The sequence below is a fragment of the Betta splendens genome, chromosome 8 (assembly GCF_900634795.4).
Source record: "Betta splendens chromosome 8, fBetSpl5.4, whole genome shotgun sequence".
NCBI classification, from domain to species: domain Eukaryota; kingdom Metazoa; phylum Chordata; class Actinopteri; order Anabantiformes; family Osphronemidae; genus Betta; species Betta splendens.
The window spans coordinates 1,174,123-1,196,728 of NC_040888.2; the positions used below are offsets into that span (position 1 = coordinate 1,174,123).

The 22,606-nt window shown below is 53.5% G+C and overlaps 2 protein-coding genes, 1 long non-coding RNA gene and 1 pseudogene across 10 annotated transcripts in view; 2 read left to right on the top strand and 2 right to left on the bottom strand.

The window, feature by feature from the left end:
* Window positions 1–273: 273 nt before the first annotated feature.
* Window positions 274–3,729, top strand: LOC114860248 (G-protein coupled receptor family C group 5 member D). The gene is made up of 4 exons (XM_029158711.3): window positions 274–631; window positions 1,060–2,170; window positions 2,993–3,048; window positions 3,224–3,729. The coding sequence occupies exons 2-4, from the start codon at window positions 1,096–1,098 to the stop codon at window positions 3,311–3,313; spliced, it is 1,221 nt and encodes a 406-aa protein (XP_029014544.1). The 5' UTR covers window positions 274–631; window positions 1,060–1,095; the 3' UTR covers window positions 3,314–3,729.
* Window positions 3,730–4,386: 657 nt separating this feature from the next.
* Window positions 4,387–6,609, bottom strand: LOC129604454 (uncharacterized). Its single transcript, XR_008695346.1, has 2 exons — window positions 6,459–6,609; window positions 4,387–6,378 (listed from the first exon to the last, which is right to left on the bottom strand). It is a non-coding gene; the product is annotated as an uncharacterized LOC129604454 (long non-coding RNA).
* Window positions 6,610–7,889: 1,280 nt separating this feature from the next.
* On the top strand, window positions 7,890–10,538 carry LOC114860794 (G-protein coupled receptor family C group 5 member D-like; annotated as a pseudogene).
* Window positions 10,539–11,216: 678 nt separating this feature from the next.
* Window positions 11,217–22,606, bottom strand: part of LOC114860228 (RNA binding protein fox-1 homolog 2-like) — a 29,167-nt gene continuing 17,777 nt past the window's right edge. The window contains exons 4-13 of one of the 8 annotated variants that reach the window (XM_029158662.3): window positions 22,153–22,326; window positions 21,842–21,895; window positions 21,607–21,699; window positions 15,885–15,972; window positions 15,748–15,801; window positions 15,487–15,640; window positions 15,045–15,087; window positions 13,576–13,679; window positions 13,292–13,367; window positions 11,217–13,212 (exon numbers count right to left, since the gene is read on the bottom strand). In XM_029158662.3, the coding sequence (XP_029014495.1) occupies window positions 13,168–13,212; window positions 13,292–13,367; window positions 13,576–13,679; window positions 15,045–15,087; window positions 15,487–15,640; window positions 15,748–15,801; window positions 15,885–15,972; window positions 21,607–21,699; window positions 21,842–21,895; window positions 22,153–22,326 (885 nt within the window). In that variant the 3' untranslated portion in view covers window positions 11,217–13,167. Of the gene's footprint in view, window positions 13,213–13,291; window positions 13,368–13,575; window positions 13,680–14,652; window positions 14,696–15,044; window positions 15,088–15,486; window positions 15,641–15,747; window positions 15,805–15,884; window positions 15,973–21,606; window positions 21,700–21,841; window positions 21,896–22,152; window positions 22,327–22,606 lie in introns of all 8 variants that reach the window. The other 7 variants (XM_029158661.3, XM_029158660.3, XM_055510807.1 and 4 more) reach the window with 7 other exon arrangements.

Here is a 22,606-nt window from a genome sequence, read left to right on the forward strand (position 1 = left end):
ACTCAGGAACAGCTGACATGACCTCGTCATTGCTCCAGGACCGGAGCAGCAAGGAGCCGGCTCACAGCAGCAGCGTTGGGCGCTGAGGCTGCTGCAGGTGGACGAGGGAGTCAAAGCAGGCTTCAAGGCCTCAACCTCCACTGCTTGTTCAAACACTGAGACACTGGGACAATGCGTGACGAGTGACGGGATGGAGCTCTGCCTCAGGGTGAAGCGCAGTCGCCCAGTTCAAACCAACACCCAGTGGGTGTCGGACCTGTGCAGACACGAGCGGAGGCTTGTGAAAGCAAACGGCCGCCGCCTGCGGCTCTGGCGCCGCTCAGCGTGTTGTTGCTGCGCCTCGCGGTCGCCACGGAGACGCCTGCTCCCGTTCTGTCTCCAGGTGAGTCAGTGGCCGGGCTCCTCCTCAGGCTCCAGGGAGGCTCCTTATCTGGAGGCAGGATGCAAATTTACAGGGCTTCAACAGCTGCAACAACAGGAGGAGCGGCAGGTGCCAGGCTCCTCCCTCAGAGGGGGGAGGGAGGGAGGGAGCGAGGGAGCCAGTCCGTCTCCAGTGGGAGCAGAGCTATGGACCCGGCGTAGCAGCAACAGCAGCAGCAGCAGCAGCTCCGCGCACATCAGGACGACTCAGGTACGTGGCCTCGCCGCCGCCGAGCGCTCACCTGTAGCTCCAGCGCTCACGCTTCAGAGCAGCGCAGACTCACTAGTCAAACGTCAGGATGGAAATAAGCTGCTGGTTTGATTGATTGCAGCCACTGCTTCACAAATCGGTGTCGCTGCTGCATCTGAGCCACTAAACAAATGAAGGGGCGATAAGCGGCTGAAGGTTATCAGCATCTGGAGCAGACAAAGGCTGCGCTCTGGGCTGCAGGAAGCGCTCACTTATCGCTTGCTGCGATCTGGACGGGTGGGAATCCGCCTGCTGCCTCCCGGCCCGGCCCGACCCGGCCCGGCCCGGCCCAACCCGGCCTCGTGTTCTGGCTTGTCCTCCACTCCCTGCTTCCTTTTCCACGCTTTGCTGCTGCTGCGAGTTCTGCTGACGGCCGCCTCTTGTTCCAGCTGCCGGACGGTTTCGGGTGGAGTGGATCCTCCAACATGGGCTCTTCCTCGGCGCTCCCCCTCCCCCTCCTCCTCCTCCTCCCTCTCGGCGCTCCGGGCCAGTCCACCAACGGCAGCTCGGCCTCGTCCAACCTCAGCTCCCTCAGCGGCGTCCCCGGCTGCGGCGCCGGGCTCAGCCCCGCCTACCGCTTCCTGTGCGACCGCTGGGCCGCGTGGGGCATCATCGTGGAGACCTTGGCCACCGCCGGCTTCCTCTTCAGCCTCCTGCTGCTCCTGGGCCTGTTGCTGTGGGCGCTGTGTTTCTGCGCCTCCTCCAGGAAGCAGTGTGGCCGCGTGGGCGGCCCGGTGGCCTCCATGAGCCTGTTCCTGCTGGCCACAGCCGGGCTCTTCGGCGCCACCTTCGCCTTCATCGTGCGCCTCTCGGCTCAGACCTGCCCCGCGCGCCTCTTCCTCTTCGCCGTGCTCTTCGCCCTCGCCTTCTCCTGCCTGCTGGCCCGCTGCCTGGTTCTGCTGGGCCTGGCGGCGGCGCGGGGCTGGGGCGAGCCCGCCATCGCCCTGGGGCTGTTCGCCGTGCAGGTGATCATCTCCACCGAGTGGCTGATCCTGGTGCTGCTCCGGGACCAGAACCCGTGCAGCTACAGCCAGCAGGAACTGGCCATGCTGCAGATCTTCGTGCTGTGCCTTCTGGCCGCGGGCCTGGTCCTGTCGCTGCACCTCACGTGTCGCTCCTGCTCCACGCACAGCTACAGCTACACGGGGCCCAACAACCAGCAGGGCCGCGTGCAGGCGCCGCTGCTGTTCCTCACGCTGCTGCTGTCGGCCGGCGTGTGGGTGGCCTGGATCTCCATGCTGACCAGGGGGAACGTGCAACTGGGCCGCCGGCCGCAGTGGGATGACCCGGTGCTGAGCGTGGCGCTGGTGGCCAACGGCTGGGTGCTGCTGCTGGGCCACGGCCTGGCCCAGCTGGCCTTGCTCTGCAGGCGTGGGGGGTCCAAGGACGCGCCTCTGGACTTCACCGGCTGGACCGGCACCAGCGGCGAGAGCCCGGGGCCGGGTCCCAAGGAGGGCAGGGAGAACGGGAGCTTTGAGAACGACGGCGAGAACCGCAGAGGTGAGTGTCAGGAAGTCGGCGTGTGACTCGCAGCGCATTGTATTCTGGGTAATCCCAGCTGCACACATGAATGTCATCTTACTGCTTGTTTGGTGTGAGAACGAGACCGAACACGTTCATTCCGCTCCCTCAGTGCAAAATAATAGAGTAACAGTCGTATTAATGCAGAGCAGGAAACCTGAAATGACCTAAAACAAAGATCTCCCTAAAAACACCTCCGTTCTGTTTCTGTCCCAACTGGCGGCAGGTGAAAACTCCTGACCATCAATAATAAGGAGAAAGACGCAAACATGCACACACACACACACACACACACACATACATAAACATGCACACACGCACAGACAGACAGACAGACAGACAGACAGACACACACACACACACACACACACACACACACACACACACACACACGCACACACACCTAAACATGCACACACACACACTAATAAACACACACACAAACACACATACACACACATACATAAACATGCACACACGCACACACACACAGACAGACACACACACACACGCACACACACACGCGCACACACACGCACGCACACACACACACACACACACACACACACACACACACACACACACACACACACACGCACGCACACACACCTAAACATGCACACACACACACTAATAAACACACACACACATACACACACACACACACACACACACACACACACACACACACACACACACGGCTTTCTGTAACCTACATCAGAGCTGAGTCCAGCCACAAACGTCACCACTAATGAAGCCTCACATCCACCAATAACTGGCTGTGACTGTGTCTCCCCTCAGGCAGGAGAAAGGACCCGTCGCTCCGCTCGCCCTACGAGTCGGGCTTCTCCATGACAGTGAGTAATAAACCCATCCAGCTCCTCACAGCCTGCAATTAAACACACGACCTTTAACTACTGGAGGCAATTAGAACCAAGTCATGTTGTTATAAGGAGCAGTTCATCACAGCAGCAGCTGCAGTGACAGGATGGTGTGTGTGTGTGTGTGTGTGTGTGTGTGTGTGCGTTTCAGGAAATCGACCCAGAGAAGGATTACACCATCCCTCGACCTCAGACCACCAACTATGGAGAACCGTACGATGAATATTACAGTGAAGAGTGAAGCTTCTCACACCAGCGCCGGCCACAACCTGCTCCTCAGCAAAAAACCTTTAAGCTTTTTGTGCAAATGCAAATATTTTTGTGATGTTATACAAACTCTTAAGGACTTGACTCCGAGTTCTCCAGCTGAGCTTCATGTAAACTGGGCCAACGCTCCAAGTGTGTGTTAGTGTGATAGTGTGAGATGGAAGGTAACAGGTGATGATGAGGCGAGAAGCTGTTGAAGAGCACCATGGGTCAACGATGGAGAGGATGAGCTGGATGAGAGCAGCCGACAGGAACCCGGTTACCAGCGTTACAGTTAAAACCATGTGACTGTGCTGCACTCAAACGCAGATGAATATTTACCAGTAGTCACAAACGGCTGTTTCTATTATTAATTATTACATGTTGTCAATAAAAGATTTGTCTCCAGGATGTTTTTCACCAAACCGAGTGGTAGTAGCACCGTACTGGCACCAGGGGGCAGTGTGCTGGCACCAAATGAGCCTGCAGGTGGAACCGAGCCGCCTGGTCCCGGTCCAGGCAGCCGCTCAGAGGTTCCGAAGGAAGAAATCCACAAAGACAAATGAAGCTAAATGGACACACATGTAACATGACAAAATCCAGGCACATACACAGACAAGCGCACGCGTTCAGTATCAGCTCATATTAGTTATCCGCGTGTCATGACACACGTTTTGCTCCACAGCCTGTAGGTCGACAAAGGTCAAACCTCCAGTTTAATACATCCAATCTTCCCTCGATCAGCAACGCTTCATTCTCTCCACACAATTAGTCTGACTTCAATTACTCAGACAGAACATGGCATCAAATTGGCAATTGGCCTCTTGTGGATTAGAGCAATTAGCAGAGATATGCGGTTTCCACCACATCCAACCTATTTACAGCCATTAACTCCAGATGCAATTAAAGATCGCTCCACATTGTTCCCTCTGGCAGCCATGAGGGAGTCAGAGCCGGCTGAAGCTGCAGATCTGGACCCGAGAGAAAACCCGAGTGAACAGAACCGACCGGGCGTCAAAGCAGAGACATGACGAGTTAGACGCAGGCAATAAAGATTCAACAACCACATAAAAACCAAACAGTTTTATTATATACATTCAATAATAATGAAGAATAAACAGAAAGCAGACACAAGGATGACAAAGAAAATACATGTCACTTACTGAAATAAAAAAATCACTTGATAAATGAGCTTTTAGGAGCATGTGATGTAAAAAACCTCCACATGCGATTCAAACCCATTCATGAAATGCCTCTACAGCCGCTGGGTCCGGGCAGAGGGGGGGTCGGGTCGTCCAGGCCGCCGTACGCGGGTCGGAGCACGAGGCCGAGTCGATCGCGCTCTTTAAACCTACACATGATGAGATGAGCTGAAGCCCGGTGGACCGACCCCTCCCCCCTCCTCCGCACCCAGAACTGGACCGTCGCTGAGAGCTTCTTCACGTCTGTCGCCTCCCATCACAACCTCCTGCTACGTGAACAGCTCCTCCAGCACTAGGATTCGATTTCATGCACAAATGAAATGAGGCCCTTCCTCTCTGACACAGGCATGCATAGCAACACTTCTGATAATACTTGTAAGGAATAATAAGACAAAAAGAGGTAACACACATCAAAAACACTCCTCCTCATCACCAGCAGCCTCCTGTGTGTGACCGTCCGCCCCACCGGCTACAGGCAGCAGCTGATGTCGTCCTGTCGGTTTCTGATTAATGGCTCGGCTTCTCGCTCCCACACGCTGCTCCTCTGAGCCGCAGCGCTGCACGCGCCTCCCCCTCCCTCCTTAGCTAAATAACTTCCCTTTGTCACCACGAGGAGCCGTGAGACGAGTGCGTGGACTGAAATGATCAACGGGCAGCAAACACAAAAATTCAGCTTCAACCCTCAGATTTTAAAATAGAAAACATTAACATAAGAAATACATCAGGACCAAAAATGTGCTTGCTTCAAGAAATCTTTGGAACCAAAAGCAAATAATAGCAACAACAGCACAGGATATGGAGACGGGGGTAGAAAGGTTCTGCCTCAGAGGCCGGTAGAGAATTTAAAACTACAATCCCAGAGACGCAGGATTCAAAATTACAAACCGATGTGGACACCTAGGACTATAAACAGAGGCCTCACTGCTTGAGGGCTTTAATGTGGCCCGCTCTGTTCTGCTGAGTTGGGACCAGGCACCGGTTCTGCTCCGCCTGGTGCCTGCAGGCGTAAATATCGCACTCTGCTTCCAACCAGCTCTGTTCGTGTTCAGCAGCGCTTCCTTGGCTCGTCGCGGTCCAGGACGTGGAAGAAGGTGCACCGAGTCCTTTTATGGTGAAGCCCCGTGAGCCTGGGGGGAAAGGGGGGTGGGGTGGATGCTCTAAGTGGGCTAAGTGGGCAGAAAGACCCATCATCCCATCGTAGTGTCGCACTCATAGTAATAAACGTGCAGATCAGGAGTGAGAACAAATCAACGTCTGTGACGCAGCAAAAGAAAAACTGAGGTAATGCAGAAAAACAAACACTTTTTTCCTTTGTCATTTTCATCCTTTTTTGAAACATGACTTCTTTTTTCCTCGTGTTTCCTGGTTGTTTGGGTGGGGACGGGGAGAATGTCGGAAACTAAGACTAAGAGGTAAAATTATTCCCATAGAGTCAGTCAGACCGTGTCCCAGCTTCTCCGTCAGCGTCGGGTCCGGTCCGGTCCTGGTTCTCCACCCATGTAGTGTTTGAAGCAGCATCCTGCTGGTGCCTAACGGACATGTGCAGGTCTGATTACAGGGACGTGGATTTAGTGTCGGTCCAGACAGGTGCCTGGCGTTCAGACCCGTCCTCCTACGTGGGTCACGCTCCCGGTGGTTTCTCATGGTTCCCATGTCAGTGACAAACTTAAAGAGTAGTGAAAGCGTAGTGAGGGATGATGTGGTTCGCCACAAAAACAAAAAGACAAAGAAAGTCCATCTGCAGAAACATGGAGGCGCGCTGGAAACAAGGGGTTCTGGAGTAACGGGAGGTTCGTGGATGCGGGCTGTGGTGCTAGTACGGAGCAAACCTGCTGTATCCTGCCCGGTATAAACTGGCCTGGAAACACACAGAACCACCCGACATCAGTGAGTGCAAAGCTAGCATGTTAGAAGAGCGTCAGCATGTGCGTTCCTCACCATGGCGCCGACCCCGTAAGCAGCAGCAGCCGGAGCTAGAGCGTGGTAGGGGTCTGTGGTGTAGACGCGGCCGTAACTGAACACAGACACGCAGAGGTTAGAAGAGGACCAAGGTGTTCGCACGCGCTCCAGCATTCACACCTTTGTTTGGTTTGACAGTGTGTGTGTGTGTGTGTGTGTGGTGTGCGTTTCAGGAAATCGACCCAGAGAAGGATTACACCATCCCTCGACCTCAGACCACCAACTATGGAGAACCGTACGATGAATATTACAGTGAAGAGTGAAGCTTCTCACACCAGCGCCGGCCACAACCTGCTCCTCAGCAAAAAACCTTTAAGCTTTTTGTCAAATGCAAATATTTTTTGTGATGTTATACAAACTCTTAAGGACTTGACTCCGAGTTCTCCAGCTGAGCTTCATGTAAACTGGGCCAACGCTCCAAGTGTGTGTTAGTGTGATAGTGTGAGATGGAAGGTAACAGGTGAGATGAGGCGAGAAGCTGTTGAAGAGCACCATGGGTCAACGATGGAGAGGATGAGCTGGATGAGAGCAGCCGACAGGAACCCGGTTACCAGCGTTACAGTTAAAACCATGTGACTGTGCTGCACCTCAAACGCAGATGAATATTTACCAGTAGTCACAAACGGCTGTTTCTATTATTAATTATATACATGTTGTCAATAAAAGATTTGTCTCCAGGATGTTTTCACCAAACCGAGTGGTAGTAGCACCGTACTGGCACCAGGGGGCAGTGTGCTGGCACCAAATGAGCCTGCAGGTGGAACCGAGCCGCCTGGTCCCGTCCAGGCAGCCGCTCAGAGGTTCCAGGAAGAAATCCACAAAGACAAATGAAGCTAAATGGACACACTGTAACATGACAAAATCAGGCACATACACAGACAAGCGCACGCGTTCAGTATCAGCTCATATTAGTTATCCGCGTGTCATGACACACGTTTTGCTCCACACCTGTAGGTCGACAAAGGTCAAACCTCCAGTTTAATACATCCAATTTCCTCGATCAGCAACGCTTCATTCTCTCACACAATTAGTCTGACTTCATTACTCAGACCAGAACATGGCAATCAATGATTGATTGCAGCCACTGCTTCACAAATCGGTGTCGCTGCTGCATCTGAGCCACTAAACAAATGAAGGGGCGATAAGCGGCTGAAGGTTATCAGCATCTGGAGCAGACAAAGGCTGCGCTCTGGGCTGCAGGAAGCGCTCACTTATCGCTTGCTGCGATCTGGACGGGTGGGAATCCGCCTGCTGCCTCCCGGCCCGGCCCGACCCGGCCCGGCCCGGCCCAACCCGGCCTCGTGTTCTGGCTTGTCCTCCACTCCCTGCTTCCTTTTCCACGCTTTGCTGCTGCTGCGAGTTCTGCTGACGGCCGCCTCTTGTTCCAGCTGCCGGACGGTTTTCGGGTGGAGTGGATCCTCCAACATGGGCTCTTCCTCGGCGCTCCCCCCCTCCCCCTCCCTCCTCCTCCTCCCTCTCGGCGCTCCGGGCCAGTCCACCAACGGCAGCTCGGCCTCGTCCAACCTCAGCTCCCTCAGCGGCGTCCCCGGCTGCGGCGCCGGGCTCAGCCCCGCCTACCGCTTCCTGTGCGACCGCTGGGCCGCGTGGGGCATCATCGTGGAGACCTTGGCCACCGCCGGCTTCCTCTTCAGCCTCCTGCTGCTCCTGGGCCTGTTGCTGTGGGCGCTGTGTTTCTGCGCCTCCTCCAGGAAGCAGTGTGGCCGCGTGGGGCGGCCCGGTGGCCTCCATGAGCCTGTTCCTGCTGGCCACAGCCGGGCTCTTCGGCGCCACCTTCGCCTTCATCGTGCGCCTCTCGGCTCAGACCTGCCCCGCGCGCTCTTCCTCTTCGCCGTGCTCTTCGCCCTCGCCTTCTCCTGCCTGCTGGCCCGCTGCCTGGTTCTGCTGGGGCCCTGGCGGCGGCGCGGGGCTGGGGCGAGGCCCGCCATCGCCCTGGGGCTGTTCGCCGTGCAGGTGATCATCTCCACCGAGTGGCTGATCCTGGTGCTGCTCCGGGACAGAACCCGTGCAGCTACAGCCAGCAGGAACTGGCCATGCTGCAGATCTTCGTGCTGTGCCTTCTGGCCGCGGGCCTGGTCCTGTCGCTGCACCTCACGTGTCGCTCCTGCTCCACGCACAGCTACAGCTACACGGGGCCCAACAACCAAGCAGGGCCCGCGTGCAGGCGCCGCTGCTGTTCCTCACGCTGCTGCTGTCGGCCGGCGTGTGGGTGGCCTGGATCTCCATGCTGACCAGGGGGGAACGTGCAACTGGGCCGCCGGCCGCAGTGGGATTGACCCGGTGCTGAGCGTGGCGCTGGTGGCCAACGGCTGGGTGCTGCTGCTGGGCCACGGCCTGGCCCAGCTGGCCTTGCTCTGCAGGCGTGGGGGGTCCAAGGACGCGCCTCTGGACTTCACCGGCTGGACCGGCACCAGCGGCGAGAGCCCGGGGCCGGGTCCCAAGGAGGGCAGGGAGGAAACGGGAGCTTTGAGAACGACGGCGAGAACCGCAGAGGTGAGTGTCAGGAAGTCGGCGTGTGACTCGCAGCGCATTGTATTCTGGGTAATCCCAGCTGCACACATGAATGTCATCTTACTGCTTGTTTGGTGTGAGAACGAGACCGAACACGTTCATTCCGCTCCCTCAGTGCAAAATAATAGAGTAACAGTCGTATTAATGCAGAGCAGGAAACCTGAAATGACCTAAAACAAAGATCTCCCTAAAAACACCTCCGTTCTGTTTCTGTCCCAACTGGCGGCAGGTGAAAACTCCTGACCATCAATAATAAGGAGAAAGACGCAAACATGCACACACACACACACACACACACACATACATAAACATGCACACACGCACAGACAGACAGACAGAACAGACAGGACAGACACACACACACCACACACACACACACACACACACACACACACACGCACACCACACCTAAACATGCACACACACACACTAATAAACACACACACAAACACACATACACACACATACATAAACATGGCACACACGCACACACACACAGGACAGACACACACACACACGCACACACCACACGCGCACACACACGCACGCACACACACACACACACACACACACACACACACACACACACACACACACACACACACGCACGCACACACACCTAAACATGCACACACACACACTAATAAACACACACACACATACACACACACACACACACACACACCACAACACAACACACACAACACACACGGCTTCGTAACCTACATCAGAGCTGAGTCCAGCCACAAAAGTCACCACTAATGAAGCCTCACATCCACCAATAACTGGCTGTGACTGTGTCTCCCCTCAGGCAGGAGAAAGGACCCGTCGCTCCGCTCGCCCTACGAGTCGGGCTTCTCCATGACAGTGAGTAATAAACCCATCCAGCTCCTCACAGCCTGCAATTAAACACACGACCTTTAACTACTGGAGGCAATTAGAACCAAGTCATGTTGTTATAAGGAGCAGTTCATCACAGCAGCAGCTGCAGTGACAGGATGTGTGTGTGTGTGTGTGTGTGTGTGGTGTGTGTGTGTGCGTTTCAGGAAATCGACCCAGAGAAGGATTACACCATCCCTCGACCTCAGACCACCAACTATGGAGAACCGTACGATGAATATTACAGTGAAGAGTGAAGCTTCTCACACCAGCGCCGGCCACAACCTGCTCCTCAGCAAAAAACCTTTAAGCTTTTTGTGCAAATGCAAATATTTTTGTGATGTTATACAAACTCTTAAGGACTTGACTCCGAGTTCTCCAGCTGAGCTTCATGTAAACTGGGCCAACGCTCCAAGTGTGTGTTAGTGTGATAGTGTGAGATGGAAGGTAACAGGTGATGATGAGGCGAGAAGCTGTTGAAGAGCACCATGGGTCAACGATGGAGAGGATGAGCTGGATGAGAGCAGCCGACAGGAACCCGGTTACCAGCGTTACAGTTAAAACCATGTGACTGTGCTGCACTCAAACGCAGATGAATATTTACCAGTAGTCACAAACGGCTGTTTCTATTATTAATTATTACATGTTGTCAATAAAGATTTGTCTCCAGGATGTTTTTCACCAAACCGAGTGGTAGTAGCACCGTACTGGCACCAGGGGGCAGTGTGCTGGCACCAAATGAGCCTGCAGGTGGAACCGAGCCGCCTGGTCCCGGTCCAGGCAGCCGCTCAGAGGTTCCGAAGGAAGAAATCCACAAAGACAAATGAAGCTAAATGGACACACATGTAACATGACCAAAATCCAGGCAATACACAGACAAGCGCACGCGTTCAGTATCAGCTCATATTAGTTATCCGCGTGTCATGACACACGTTTTGCTCCACCAGCCTGTAGGTCGACAAAGGTCAAACCTCCAGTTAATACATCCAATCTTCCCTCGATCAGCAACGCTTCATTCTCTCCACACAATAGTCTGACTTCAATTACTCAGACAGAACATGGCATCAAATTGGCAATTGGCCTCTTGTGGATTAGAGCAATTAGCAGAGATATGCGGTTTCCACCACATCCAACCTATTTACAGCCATTAACTCCAGATGCAATTAAAGATCGCTCCACATTGTTCCCCTCTGGCAGCCATGAGGGAGTCAGAGCCGGCTGAAGCTGCAGATCTGGACCGAGAGAAAACCCGAGTGAACAGGAACCGACCGGGCGTCAAAGCAGAGACATGACGAGTTAGACGCAGGCAATAAAGATTCAACAACCACATAAAAACCAAACAGTTTTATTATATACATTCAATAATAATGAAGAATAAACAGAAAGCAGACACAAGGATGACAAAGAAAATACATGTCACTTACTGAAATAAAAAAATCACTTGATAAATGAGCTTTTAGGAGCATGTGATGTAAAAAACCTCCACATGCGATTCAAACCCATTCATGAAATGCCTCTACAGCCGCTGGGTCCGGGCAGAGGGGGGGTCGGGTCGTCCAGGCCGCCGTACGCGGGTCGGAGCACGAGGCCGAGTCGATCGCGCTCTTTAAACCTACACATGATGAGATGAGCTGAAGCCCGGTGGACCGACCCCTCCCCCCTCCTCCGCACCCAGAACTGGACCGTCGCTGAGAGCTTCTTCACGTCTGTCGCCTCCCATCACAACCTCCTGCTACGTGAACAGCTCCTCCAGCACTAGGATTCGATTTCATGCACAAATGAAATGAGGCCCTTCCTCTCTGACACAGGCATGCATAGTAACACTTCTGATAATACTTGTAAGGAATAATAAGACAAAAAGAGGTAACACACATCAAAAACACTCCTCCTCATCACCAGCAGCCTCCTGTGTGTGACCGTCCGCCCCACCGGCTACAGGCAGCAGCTGATGTCGTCCTGTCGGTTTCTGATTAATGGCTCGGCTTCTCGCTCCCACACGCTGCTCCTCTGAGCCGCAGCGCTGCACGCGCCTCCCCCTCCCTCCTTTAGCTAAATAACTTCCCTTTGTCACCACGAGGAGCCGTGAGACGAGTGCGTGGACTGAAATGATCAACGGGCAGCAAACACAAAAATTCAGCTTCAACCCTCAGATTTTAAAATAGAAAACATTAACATAAGAAATACATCAGGACCAAAAATGTGCTTGCTTCAAGAAATCTTTGGAACCAAAAGCAAATAATAGCAACAACAGCACAGGATATGGAGACGGGGGTAGAAAGGTTCTGCCTCAGAGGCCGGTAGAGAATTTAAAACTACAATCCCAGAGACGCAGGATTCAAAATTACAAACCGATGTGGACACCTAGGACTATAAACAGAGGCCTCACTGCTTGAGGGCTTTAATGTGGCCCGCTCTGTTCTGCTGAGTTGGGACCAGGCACCGGTTCTGCTCCGCCTGGTGCCTGCAGGCGTAAATATCGCACTCTGCTTCCAACCAGCTCTGTTCGTGTTCAGCAGCGCTTCCTTGGCTCGTCGCGGTCCAGGACGTGGAAGAAGGTGCACCGAGTCCTTTTATGGTGAAGCCCCGTGAGCCTGGGGGGAAAGGGGGGTGGGGTGGATGCTCTAAGTGGGCTAAGTGGGCAGAAAGACCCATCATCCCATCGTAGTGTCGCACTCATAGTAATAAACGTGCAGATCAGGAGTGAGAACAAAATCAACGTCTGTGACGCAGCAAAAGAAAAACTGAGGTAATGCAGAAAAACAAACACTTTTTTTCCTTTGTCATTTTCATCCTTTTTTGAAACATGACTTCTTTTTTCCTCGTGTTTCCTGGTTGTTTGGGTGGGGACGGGGAGAATGTCGGAAACTAAGACTAAGAGGTAAAATTATTCCCATAGAGTCAGTCAGACCGTGTCCCAGCTTCTCCGTCAGCGTCGGGTCCCGGTCCGGTCCTGGTTCTCCACCCATGTAGTGTTTGAAGCAGCATCCTGCTGGTGCCTAACGGACATGTGCAGGTCTGATTACAGGGACGTGGATTTAGTGTCGGTCCAGACAGGTGCCTGGCGTTCAGACCCGTCCTCCTACGTGGGTCACGCTCCCGGTGGTTTCTCATGGTTCCCATGTCAGTGACAAACTTAAAGAGTAGTGAAAGCGTAGTGAGGGATGATGTGGTTCGCCACAAAAACAAAAAGACAAAGAAAGTCCATCTGCAGAAACATGGAGGCGCGCTGGAAACAAGGGGTTCTGGAGTAACGGGAGGTTCGTGGATGCGGGCTGTGGTGCTAGTACGGAGCAAACCTGCTGTATCCTGCCCGGTATAAACTGGCCTGGAACACACAGAACCACCCGACATCAGTGAGTGCAAAGCTAGCATGTTAGAAGAGCGTCAGCATGTGCGTTCCTCACCATGGCGCCGACCCCGTAAGCAGCAGCAGCCGGAGCTAGAGCGTGGTAGGGGTCTGTGGTGTAGACGCGGCCGTAACTGAACACAGACACGCAGAGGTTAGAAGAGGACCAAGGTGTTCGCACGCGCTCCAGCATTCACACCTTTGTTTGGTTTGACAGATACGTTCAGTGGGAGGTGGAAGATGCAGCGAGGACGGAGACCAGCTGATGCTGCAGTTTCACATCTAAATGGATGCACTGAGGTGCCTGTGTAACACATCGACCTGTGCTCGTGTTGGCCTCACCTGTCGCTGTAGGCGGCGGCTGCAGCGGTTGCCCCGGTTACGGCTGCAGGCTGGGCGTAGCGGTAGGCGGCGGCGGCGGCGGCGGCTGCAGCGGGGTAGCCTCCCTGCAGACAAAAACACAGCACAGCAGGGGGTCAGGACGCCCGGCTGGAGTCAGAACAGCAGAGATCCAGACACAGACGCAGCATACGTCAACTGGAGCCTTCAAGAATCATGAAAACAGCAGAACATTCACGGGAACCACAGTATCCTGCATCTCTGTGTGGAGGGTGGTGGGATTCATGGGTGAGACGGGGGGAGGTGTTACCACCACTAATGGAGGGAGGGAGGTGAAAACAGGTCAAAACCTCTCTCGACGCAGAACAAGTCTGAGGACGCGATGAGAGGCAGGAGCTTCGTGACCTCCATCGTTATTGTTATTACGATTACTTGTGTCGATTGATTCGGGAGAAAGAAATGGAGGAAGATGGGAAAGAGTCACACGCACAAACACACCCACACAGGCCTACGCTGACACTACAAGTCACGTCTCCGTCCGACGCTGCATGCACGACCCAGCAACCGACTCAGAGCTCGTTACAGAAAGCAGAAAAGACCCGACGAGAGCAGAGCACAGCACCAGAGGCGCCGCCGCAGGCGTGGAGCAGAGCAGGACGAGGTGTTAGGGTGAGAGCAAGGCCGGGGGGGGGGGCAGCTGATCAGCACATGCTTCGTCCTGGCCAGAGTCACGGAGTTCGTTCAGGAAGAGACCGTGTTCTCCCTTTGGAGCGTCTCACCTCCCTGTGCTTTGTGAGCGCTAAGCTAGGAATAGTTGGCGCTTCATTCCAAAAATATCCGGCCCAACAAGAGAGACCAGGTTCTCCTTTGGACAAACTGGAAGGTTTACAGTTTAGTGGTTTAGTAGACAGACAGACAAAGCTCTTCTCTGAAGGGAGTTAGTAGAAAGTCAACTTCAAGCAGTGGTCATTTGTTGGTCAACGACTACAAGACAACATTTTCCAGATCAGAAGGTGATTCACAGGATCAGAGGAGGAAGTACAGGAAAGCAACGCACACGGTTTGTTGAGGTGACCCTACCTGAGGCAATCTGGGACTAAGGACTGAGTCCTGAAACACTAGTCTATAGAGAGAACAGAAACAACCGTCGTCAACCTGGAGACACACACTAGTTCACACGCACTCGCACACTGATGCACGCGGTGGCCTCCGCCCACAGAGCAGCCTTCGAGGTGACGTCCGACGCGGCTTCTGGTGAACATCTTAATACTTTAGTCTCACCCTAAAGGAAAAAGCCCCTCATCATTATCATCAGGCGTGGCTCATTCACCTGGACGCAGGCAGCTCTGTGCAGCGCATGACCAGACGCACATGCAGAATCAACCCCAGAGGGAAAAAGAGCAGGACAGAGGAGCGTGGGGGGGGGGGGGGGGGGGGGGGGGGGGGGTGTCGTGGGTGGTGCGTTTACTTACATACAAGTCTGCAGCTCCGTAAAACCCATCCTGATACACCACGCTGAGAGGGGGAGAAGAGGGGGGAGGTATAGTGGAGGGGAGGGTGCAAACGAGTGGTGCACAGTCCCAAAACCCAGAGTGGATCAAGGTCACAACACAGCACAAACAAAACAGAGAACAGAGAGAGAGAGAGTTATTTCACACCCATGCAGCATGCAGAGGAAGCACTGCCTCCATCTGAGCTCCACCGCTGCAGCCGCGGAGCTCAGAGGGAGAGGGCATCCCCCATCAATTCATCCTGTCAGCTGGAGTTGACCGTCAGCCATCAACCAATCACTGTGCTTCTATGTGCAGCCAACCATGGCAGCACAGCAACGACATGCACAGCGGGTCCGTGTGACCCACTGCTGTGCCCCTCCGGCCCGGTCCGGCCCGGTCCGGTGCGGCCCGCGCTCCTTACCCGGGGTAGGTGGGGATGGCGGGCTGGGGCACGGCAGCACGCACGGCGCTGTAGACGGGCCGGCCCCGCCCCCGCAGGTGGGCGCCGCGGAACGCCGCCGCCGCCGCCGCCGTTGTGGCGGCCGCCGCCGCTGAGGGGTAGGGGAACCCTGGAACTGGAGGAGGGGGGGGGGGGTTAAAGACAACAGGCAAAACGAGGACACGTCTGCAGGGACGAGCAGGAAACAACGGACGGAGTGACCCTGAGGTCGCGGAGTCGTACCTGCGTAGAGCTCCGGCCCGTACACGGCCCCCACCACCGGACTCAACTTCCACCCTGCTGAGAGTCAAGGAGCAGAGGAGACAAGTTAACAGGGAACGACGGGGCAGCTCAGCTGAGAGGAGCCATGAGGCCGGTACCATAGGGCAGCGTGCTGAGGGCCTCTCCGTTGGGGTAGGGGCTGACCAGCTTCTTGTTGGTCATCACTCTGGCTGTGGCGTTGTTGACCTGAGGAGAGAGGAGCAGGCGGTCAGAGCCAGCAGCCGCGCAGGTTCCACGTCTACAGGCTTCAGGGGAGGTCTCCACGGGTCCGGCGTGTGCCGTCACAGACCTGATCGGGTCCAGGGAGGGCCGTGTTGGGTCCACTGGGCCCCTGAAGACCTCAGACACCTGCTGCCTCTAACGCTAAGCCCTGCTCACATACGTGTCTTTTACAGCTCTGACTGCAAATTGAAATGCGAACAGACACTGAAATGCTTGTGGATCTTTTGAGCTTCAGGTCGTTCGAGGACGTGTGTTTTTGCGTTAAAGGAGGGGGTTCGTTAAAGGGGCTTAGTCGTCATGCAGTTAATGAGTTGACTTCTGGTGACTGGAGCGAGGAGGGCGGCCCGGTGGTGGTGGTGGTGGTGGGGGGGTTCTGACTGAATGCTCATGCACAGGTGAAGTACTGAGGATCTGTCTGCATGGTCTTTACGCTTCGGCTGATAATCTCCTCTCTGAGCTTCAAAGGCTCACACTCGTCCTCATCGTCTCCTCTGATGAGCTTTAGGAGAAGAGATCGTGGTGCTGTTAAAGCTCCACCGACTAAAGCCGGACGACCTTTGGGCTCAACGACGAGGAGCGACGGAGCGCATGCAGTCGACCGTCGCCTCTCACCGAGTCACAGCTTCATTCAGATGGAAATAAGGAGCAGATGCTTCGAACGGCCGAGCGCCGACGCAGCTGCTAATCAGACGTTTCATGCTGTAAACGGGGCCAATCAGCTGTTTGTACCGGTGGCGCTGTCATGTGCAATTACTGGTTAAACCGGTGGACATGCAAATCAACAGAGACCAATATGGAAGAGTGTTGACGATTAATTAAACATTGCTCATTCCACTTTTTGCCCTCTTGTCATTTCCATATGAAACCAAACGTGTGGGGTTTACAAACCTAAGAAACAGCATCAAAAATACAAGGGAGAGAAAGAGGGGGTGCAAAAACATTGTCTGACAAAACGAATAATCGTAGAACACGGAAATTACACGCAGCCAAGTACGGGCGCATCACATGACCAGGAGTGAGTTACAAACCAAAAAAGAAACAAGGTCAGACTCAGCCAATCGGCAAGCGTCGGATGCAGCACCACTCCAAACAACCGCAGCACTCCCACATCGAACACACACGAGACAGAGACGGGACAGGAAGTTAGAGGAACGGATGCAGGTCAGAGGAGACAGAGCCAGTCCAAACAAAAACCATGTGAACGAAAGAAAGAAACCCAAGGAGAACATTTCCATGAGCAACACAAAACAACGACAAGTATCATTTAAAAGAAAACATGTACACCAAGGTGCATCATTCAAATAAAGCAATTAGATTTGGTGACCATTCTCCTGAAAATCTCATTATGTGTGGTGGGCTGAGCAACAGAGCACCAAAGGATGCTGGGAAGAGGGGGGGGGGGGCAGAGAGGAAGAGGGAAAGAGAGTGAGAGAGGCAGAGGGGGAAAGAGAGAGAGAGGGAGGGAGGGGGTGAGGGGATAGAGAGAGGGGGGGGGGGGGAGAGGGGGAGAGAGAAAGAGAGACAGAGAGGGAGAGAGAGAGACAGAGGGAGGGGGTGAGGGGATAGAGAGAGAGAGAGAGAGAGAGAGAGAGGGAGAGAAAGAGAGAGAGGGAGGGGATAGAGAGAGAGAGATAGAGGGAGAGAAAGAGAGAGAGAGAGGGAGAGAAAGAGAGAGAGAGAGAGAGAGAGAGAGAGAGCAATCCTCATTCCCAAATAAGGAGAGAAACAAAATAAAGACGAGACACTATGCCAGGCATTAGAAGAGTGTGTCACAAACTGAGACCAGTTCACTACGACTACCACTACCACTACTAATACACACACAGTCCACTACAGAAAACCAAAAGAAAAACACATGGCAGCGTAATAGAGACCCAAACACAGCCAGGTAAACCCCATGTCGGTTTAGAGATGCATATGGTTCCACAACGCTGGCGGACCGGATCAGGACCGGCACCGGCACCGGCACGTCGCCCAGCGGGTCGCAGCACACAAACAGCTCGGAGCTGCTTCACGGCTTCTTCACTTCACTCGGATCCAATACAAACGTAGGCGGTTGGAGATGATGTAGATTTGAGCTTAAACCAAATAGACGAGTGTGATTTACAGTCAGACGTCTGCTTCAGACCAACCATGGAGCCGGCGCACGGAGGAACTGGCACGGATCCATCAGCACCGATGCGTGTTTGAATGGTGCGACCCGACTCGTCCCGGCTCCGCCGGTGGAAACGCTGCGTGCAGGTTGGGATCCGATCCGGGCGTCGGCTTCGCTTGCTCTGCCACATGCTGAACCTGAACCTCCGTTTCTAAACCTACGGACTGTTTTGGGACGGATCAGACTGGGGAACATTAGGCAGACGAGCTAAACGGTGCTAAAAGCAGGCAGGTCGATGGAGTAAAGAAATTCAAAACCAGAGCAGCGTTATTTCTTTGCCGTTCAGGGTCTGCATTCACTCAAAGCAATCAGCAACAGGGAGCCAAGCTTCATATCATTTCTGTTGATTTTTATTAATCAAGAAGATGAATACTGAACACACAGTCGAAGAGAGGATTAATCAGATGGACTGTGGGAAGCTGTGTCATTGCATAGAGGAGGGTGATTACGTTCGGTCATTCCCAGTGAGGTGTTAATGGCATGTGGAGACAATATTCCTGCTAAACGAGCCAATCTGTTGAAAGATGCTGTGTCCGTCTGTCTGTGTGTGTGCCTGTGATACCGTGAGGTGTAACGTTACATAACACCAGCGAGCTCTCTGACATCTCTGCGTAGGCCGCTGCTCATCACATCACATGGAAATGCAAAGTCTAACACTGTAGCTACCTAGTGTTCAATGTGCTGATGTCCATTTGATTGGGGAGGTGGGGTGGGTGGGTGGGTGGGGGTCAGTTCAGTGAGAAATGTTTGGAGACAACTTACCGTTGCCGTAGGAACAGCGAGTGGTTACCATGGAGACTGACAACAACACACAGAAGTCGTCAGGGAAACAGAAAAAATATAATAAATAAAGGAACAAATATTCCTATTAACAAAAGAAGCCCACTGCCCCTGCCCCCCCGTCCTAGAGCCGACAGCAGAACAGGAAGTGAGAAGAGGAGGAAAAGGGAGAGAGCTCCTGATGCTGAACGGAGCCCTGAGCATCGTTACAACAATCAGACCAGTCACAGGGAGGATTCATTTTCAATATGGGCCTTGACCCCCAAATCTATGCACAGTCCAGGGAGGGGCTGAACTGCAACACCTCCAAGGAAGAGTCAGAGGAGCAGAGACAAGTGCACCCCACCCTCCATCACACGAGCAGACGAGCAAAGGCTGCTTTAACGCTGTCTGGGTCTGTTCCAGCCAAGACGACGAGCGCAGGTAGTTCTGACACATTACGGTGGTCCATTTAAGCCACGGGAGAAGAATGTGCGTTTGGGGTGAGATCCGCTAATTTCCATTTTTGTTACCAGTCACCACAAAATATATAAATATACACACACGCACACACACAGGACAAATAATACAAATAAAAGAGAAAGCTGAAAACAAAGGAGATGACAACAAGTGGAAACAAAACAGACAGAAAGAATAGGAGAGAAAATCTGCTGTAGAACGTTTTTCCTCTTAAAGTCAGTGGCGCCAAGAGGTTGAAGGAATAAGGAGGAAACATGGAGCACACAGACAGACAGAGGCTTAGAAAAGGGCAGAGGGCAAACCTTCCGTCCCCTTTTCCACATGTTCACTCAAGCAAACGCACAGAGACTCACATTTCATTCTAACATGCAGCAACGCAGAGTTATGAATCAGACGACCCCAACGGTGAGGGGAGGTTAGTGCTGCTAATGATCCGCCCTCCAACGTTAAATCAAGCTTTCTGCACTCAGATGCAAACAAACGTACAGAACGTTCCTGGGAGTGGAGCGCTGCTCAGGCGTGAACGTGCTGGTCTGTAGCTTAGCATGCACGCCTCCACGCACAAGCAGCACATGACGCCACTGACTAAAGCTCTGCGCCCACAGACCGAGCACCAAGTCACTGCAGAGCAGGAGCTACGGGCTCAGAGACGTCTGAACGTGCCTGTAGCACGGAGTTTGACGGGAGCCGTGAAGCAGGAACACAGTGAGTTTCAGTTCAGACAGAGAGGCCAAGTGTAAGTTCAAGCCCACAAACATGCAGCGTACGGGCAGCACGGCGTCACGGACTCCCATCAGCGTGCACTCGAGACCCACAAGCAGCCGGAGCAGTGATCAGCACCGAAGCTGAGCAGCAGAGACGGACATGCAGCACGAGAACGGCCTCATAGAGGAGCGGGGAGCTGCACGCCTCACACACACCACACAGAGCCGGTCCAGATATCTCAGTTTGTCAATTTAACGTCTTCAACAAACTGAGAGTATGCTGGAGTCACTGCGACCACATCCACAGAACATCGCTTCAACACAAATGTCCAGGCTTTTCTCCTCGTTTGAAAGAGTGTAAGAACACAAACGCACGAACCCACGGCTGCAAAAAGCCTTCGTCTCTTCAAGCCCATGCAGACACACACTCCTGCTGAGGAGCACAACATGCAGAGTGAACGAGGAATAAATTGTGTGAGGAATGTCATGCAAAACCTGGAAAGAAACACAGATTTGGGTTAAAGCAATGCCACGTGGCTCCACGCGTACGGATTCAGCTTGCTGATTGGCTGAGTGGAGGATGCAGAGCATGATGGCGGCTGTCTCTCATTGTCGACCACACTGCAGCAGAACTGACAACACACAACTAGATGGGTCCAGCTATCCTCATCCATCATGCAGGGAGTAACACACACACACACACACACACACACACACACACACACACACACACACACACACACACACACACACACACACACACACACACACACACACACACACACACACACACACACACACACACACACACTCTATAAGCCCATGCAGAAATCCCGGCTTACAGCGTCTCCAGTCAATCAATCAAAGTCCATCCATGACAAGTGGCTGATGAAGCCCAATTAAAATAAGATTCACCTACTCAGCACATGCTTCAGTTACAAACAAAAGAAGGCAAGTCAACATGAAGTCAAATCAAAATCAACCACCTGAAACGAGACGTTCACACACAGAAGGACCGAAGGGCACATCTCAGTGAGAAGACTGTGAACTGTGGAGTGAGCATGCGTCAGTGTCGCTGTGATTACAGACATGCTGCTGTTGCACCAGGAGCGACGAGCTCGTCACAACCACTCAGCCACAGCAGCAGCAGCAGCAGCAGCAGCAGCAGCAGCAGCAGCAGCAGTAGCACAGGGAACACAGGAGCAGAAGACGAGCATCTGACTGCAATCTGCCATGCATCATCCCGGTGCATCGCTGTGTTCCTCTGTGCCTCCGGTGCCAGCTACATAAATATCAGCCAACTGCTGCAGAGAAAGTAGTAGAGTGACACATCAGTGGGCAGACGGACGGAAAGCACCCAACATGCCTCACACACCGCTCCCGAACCTCCCACCACAAAAACAAGCATTTGTGTGACCCAAAGAAGACGACACGGTGGGCTGCATCAGAGCACTGAAGGAGGGAGGAGCGAGCTGGACAAAGGAGACAGAGGAAGATTACCTCGATCTTACGACCTTCCACCAACGTGCCGTGGAGCTTTTCTCTGGCTTTCTCTGCGTCTGCGCTGGTTTCAAATGTCACAAAACCAAAACCCTGTGGTGCACAAAGCAGAGGTTACAGAGGCAGCGTCCGAGGGACCATGCGTGAAGACGTGGGCAGCATCAAAGCGTCACATGCACAGACAGGCGTGTGTGTGTGTGTGTGTGTGTGTGTGTGTGTGTGTGCGCACACTTACCTTCGAACCCCTCTCATTAAAAATTATCTCTACATCCAGAATCTTCCCAAATTGCTGTGGATAAATTTAAAGACACAAATTAGTACAAATACCTTTTGCTTTGTTTGGTTCCAAGCTCAGCCTGAACTACAGCGACTGGACACTAGAGGGCGCTCTCACCCCAAACTGCATCTGTTTGTCCCTCTGCAGTGAGTCCTGCTCTGCTTCAAAGCTATTATAAACACATGCACCAGCAGCAGACCTGGAAGGCTAACGCTCTGTCTCATTAACACAGTAACGCGGCAGCTTTAATCAAGACAATCATTATTTACCCCAAACATCTGCCTGAGGTCAGGGTCCCGAAAACGGAAAGGGATGTTTGAGACGTGGAGGCGCTTTGGGGTCCCTTTGGCATCTGCAGACTCTCCTGCAGAGCCACCTGCTCCTGAGGCTCCTCCAATGCACTGCACCCCCACCTCACCCTGGGAGGCCTCCTCCACCTTCCCCTGGGGGGGAGAGAGTAGAGAAGAGAGGGTTCAAGACAAGCAAACGGTGTAGGAGGAAATACTCGCATCTGCCCGGTTACTGAATTTGAAAAAAGAAACACATCTGAAGAAACCAAGTTACTAATGAAACACAAAGGAAGATTAAATTCTCAGACAGCTTTTAAAGTAAACGTTTCGTAGCCAGCTGCTCTGAGGCTGATGTGGGCTGATAACAGGCTCACGGTGCCACAGAAGCAGCGCTGGTTAGCATGCTAACCGCTAAGTACAGCTCTGGCTGCAC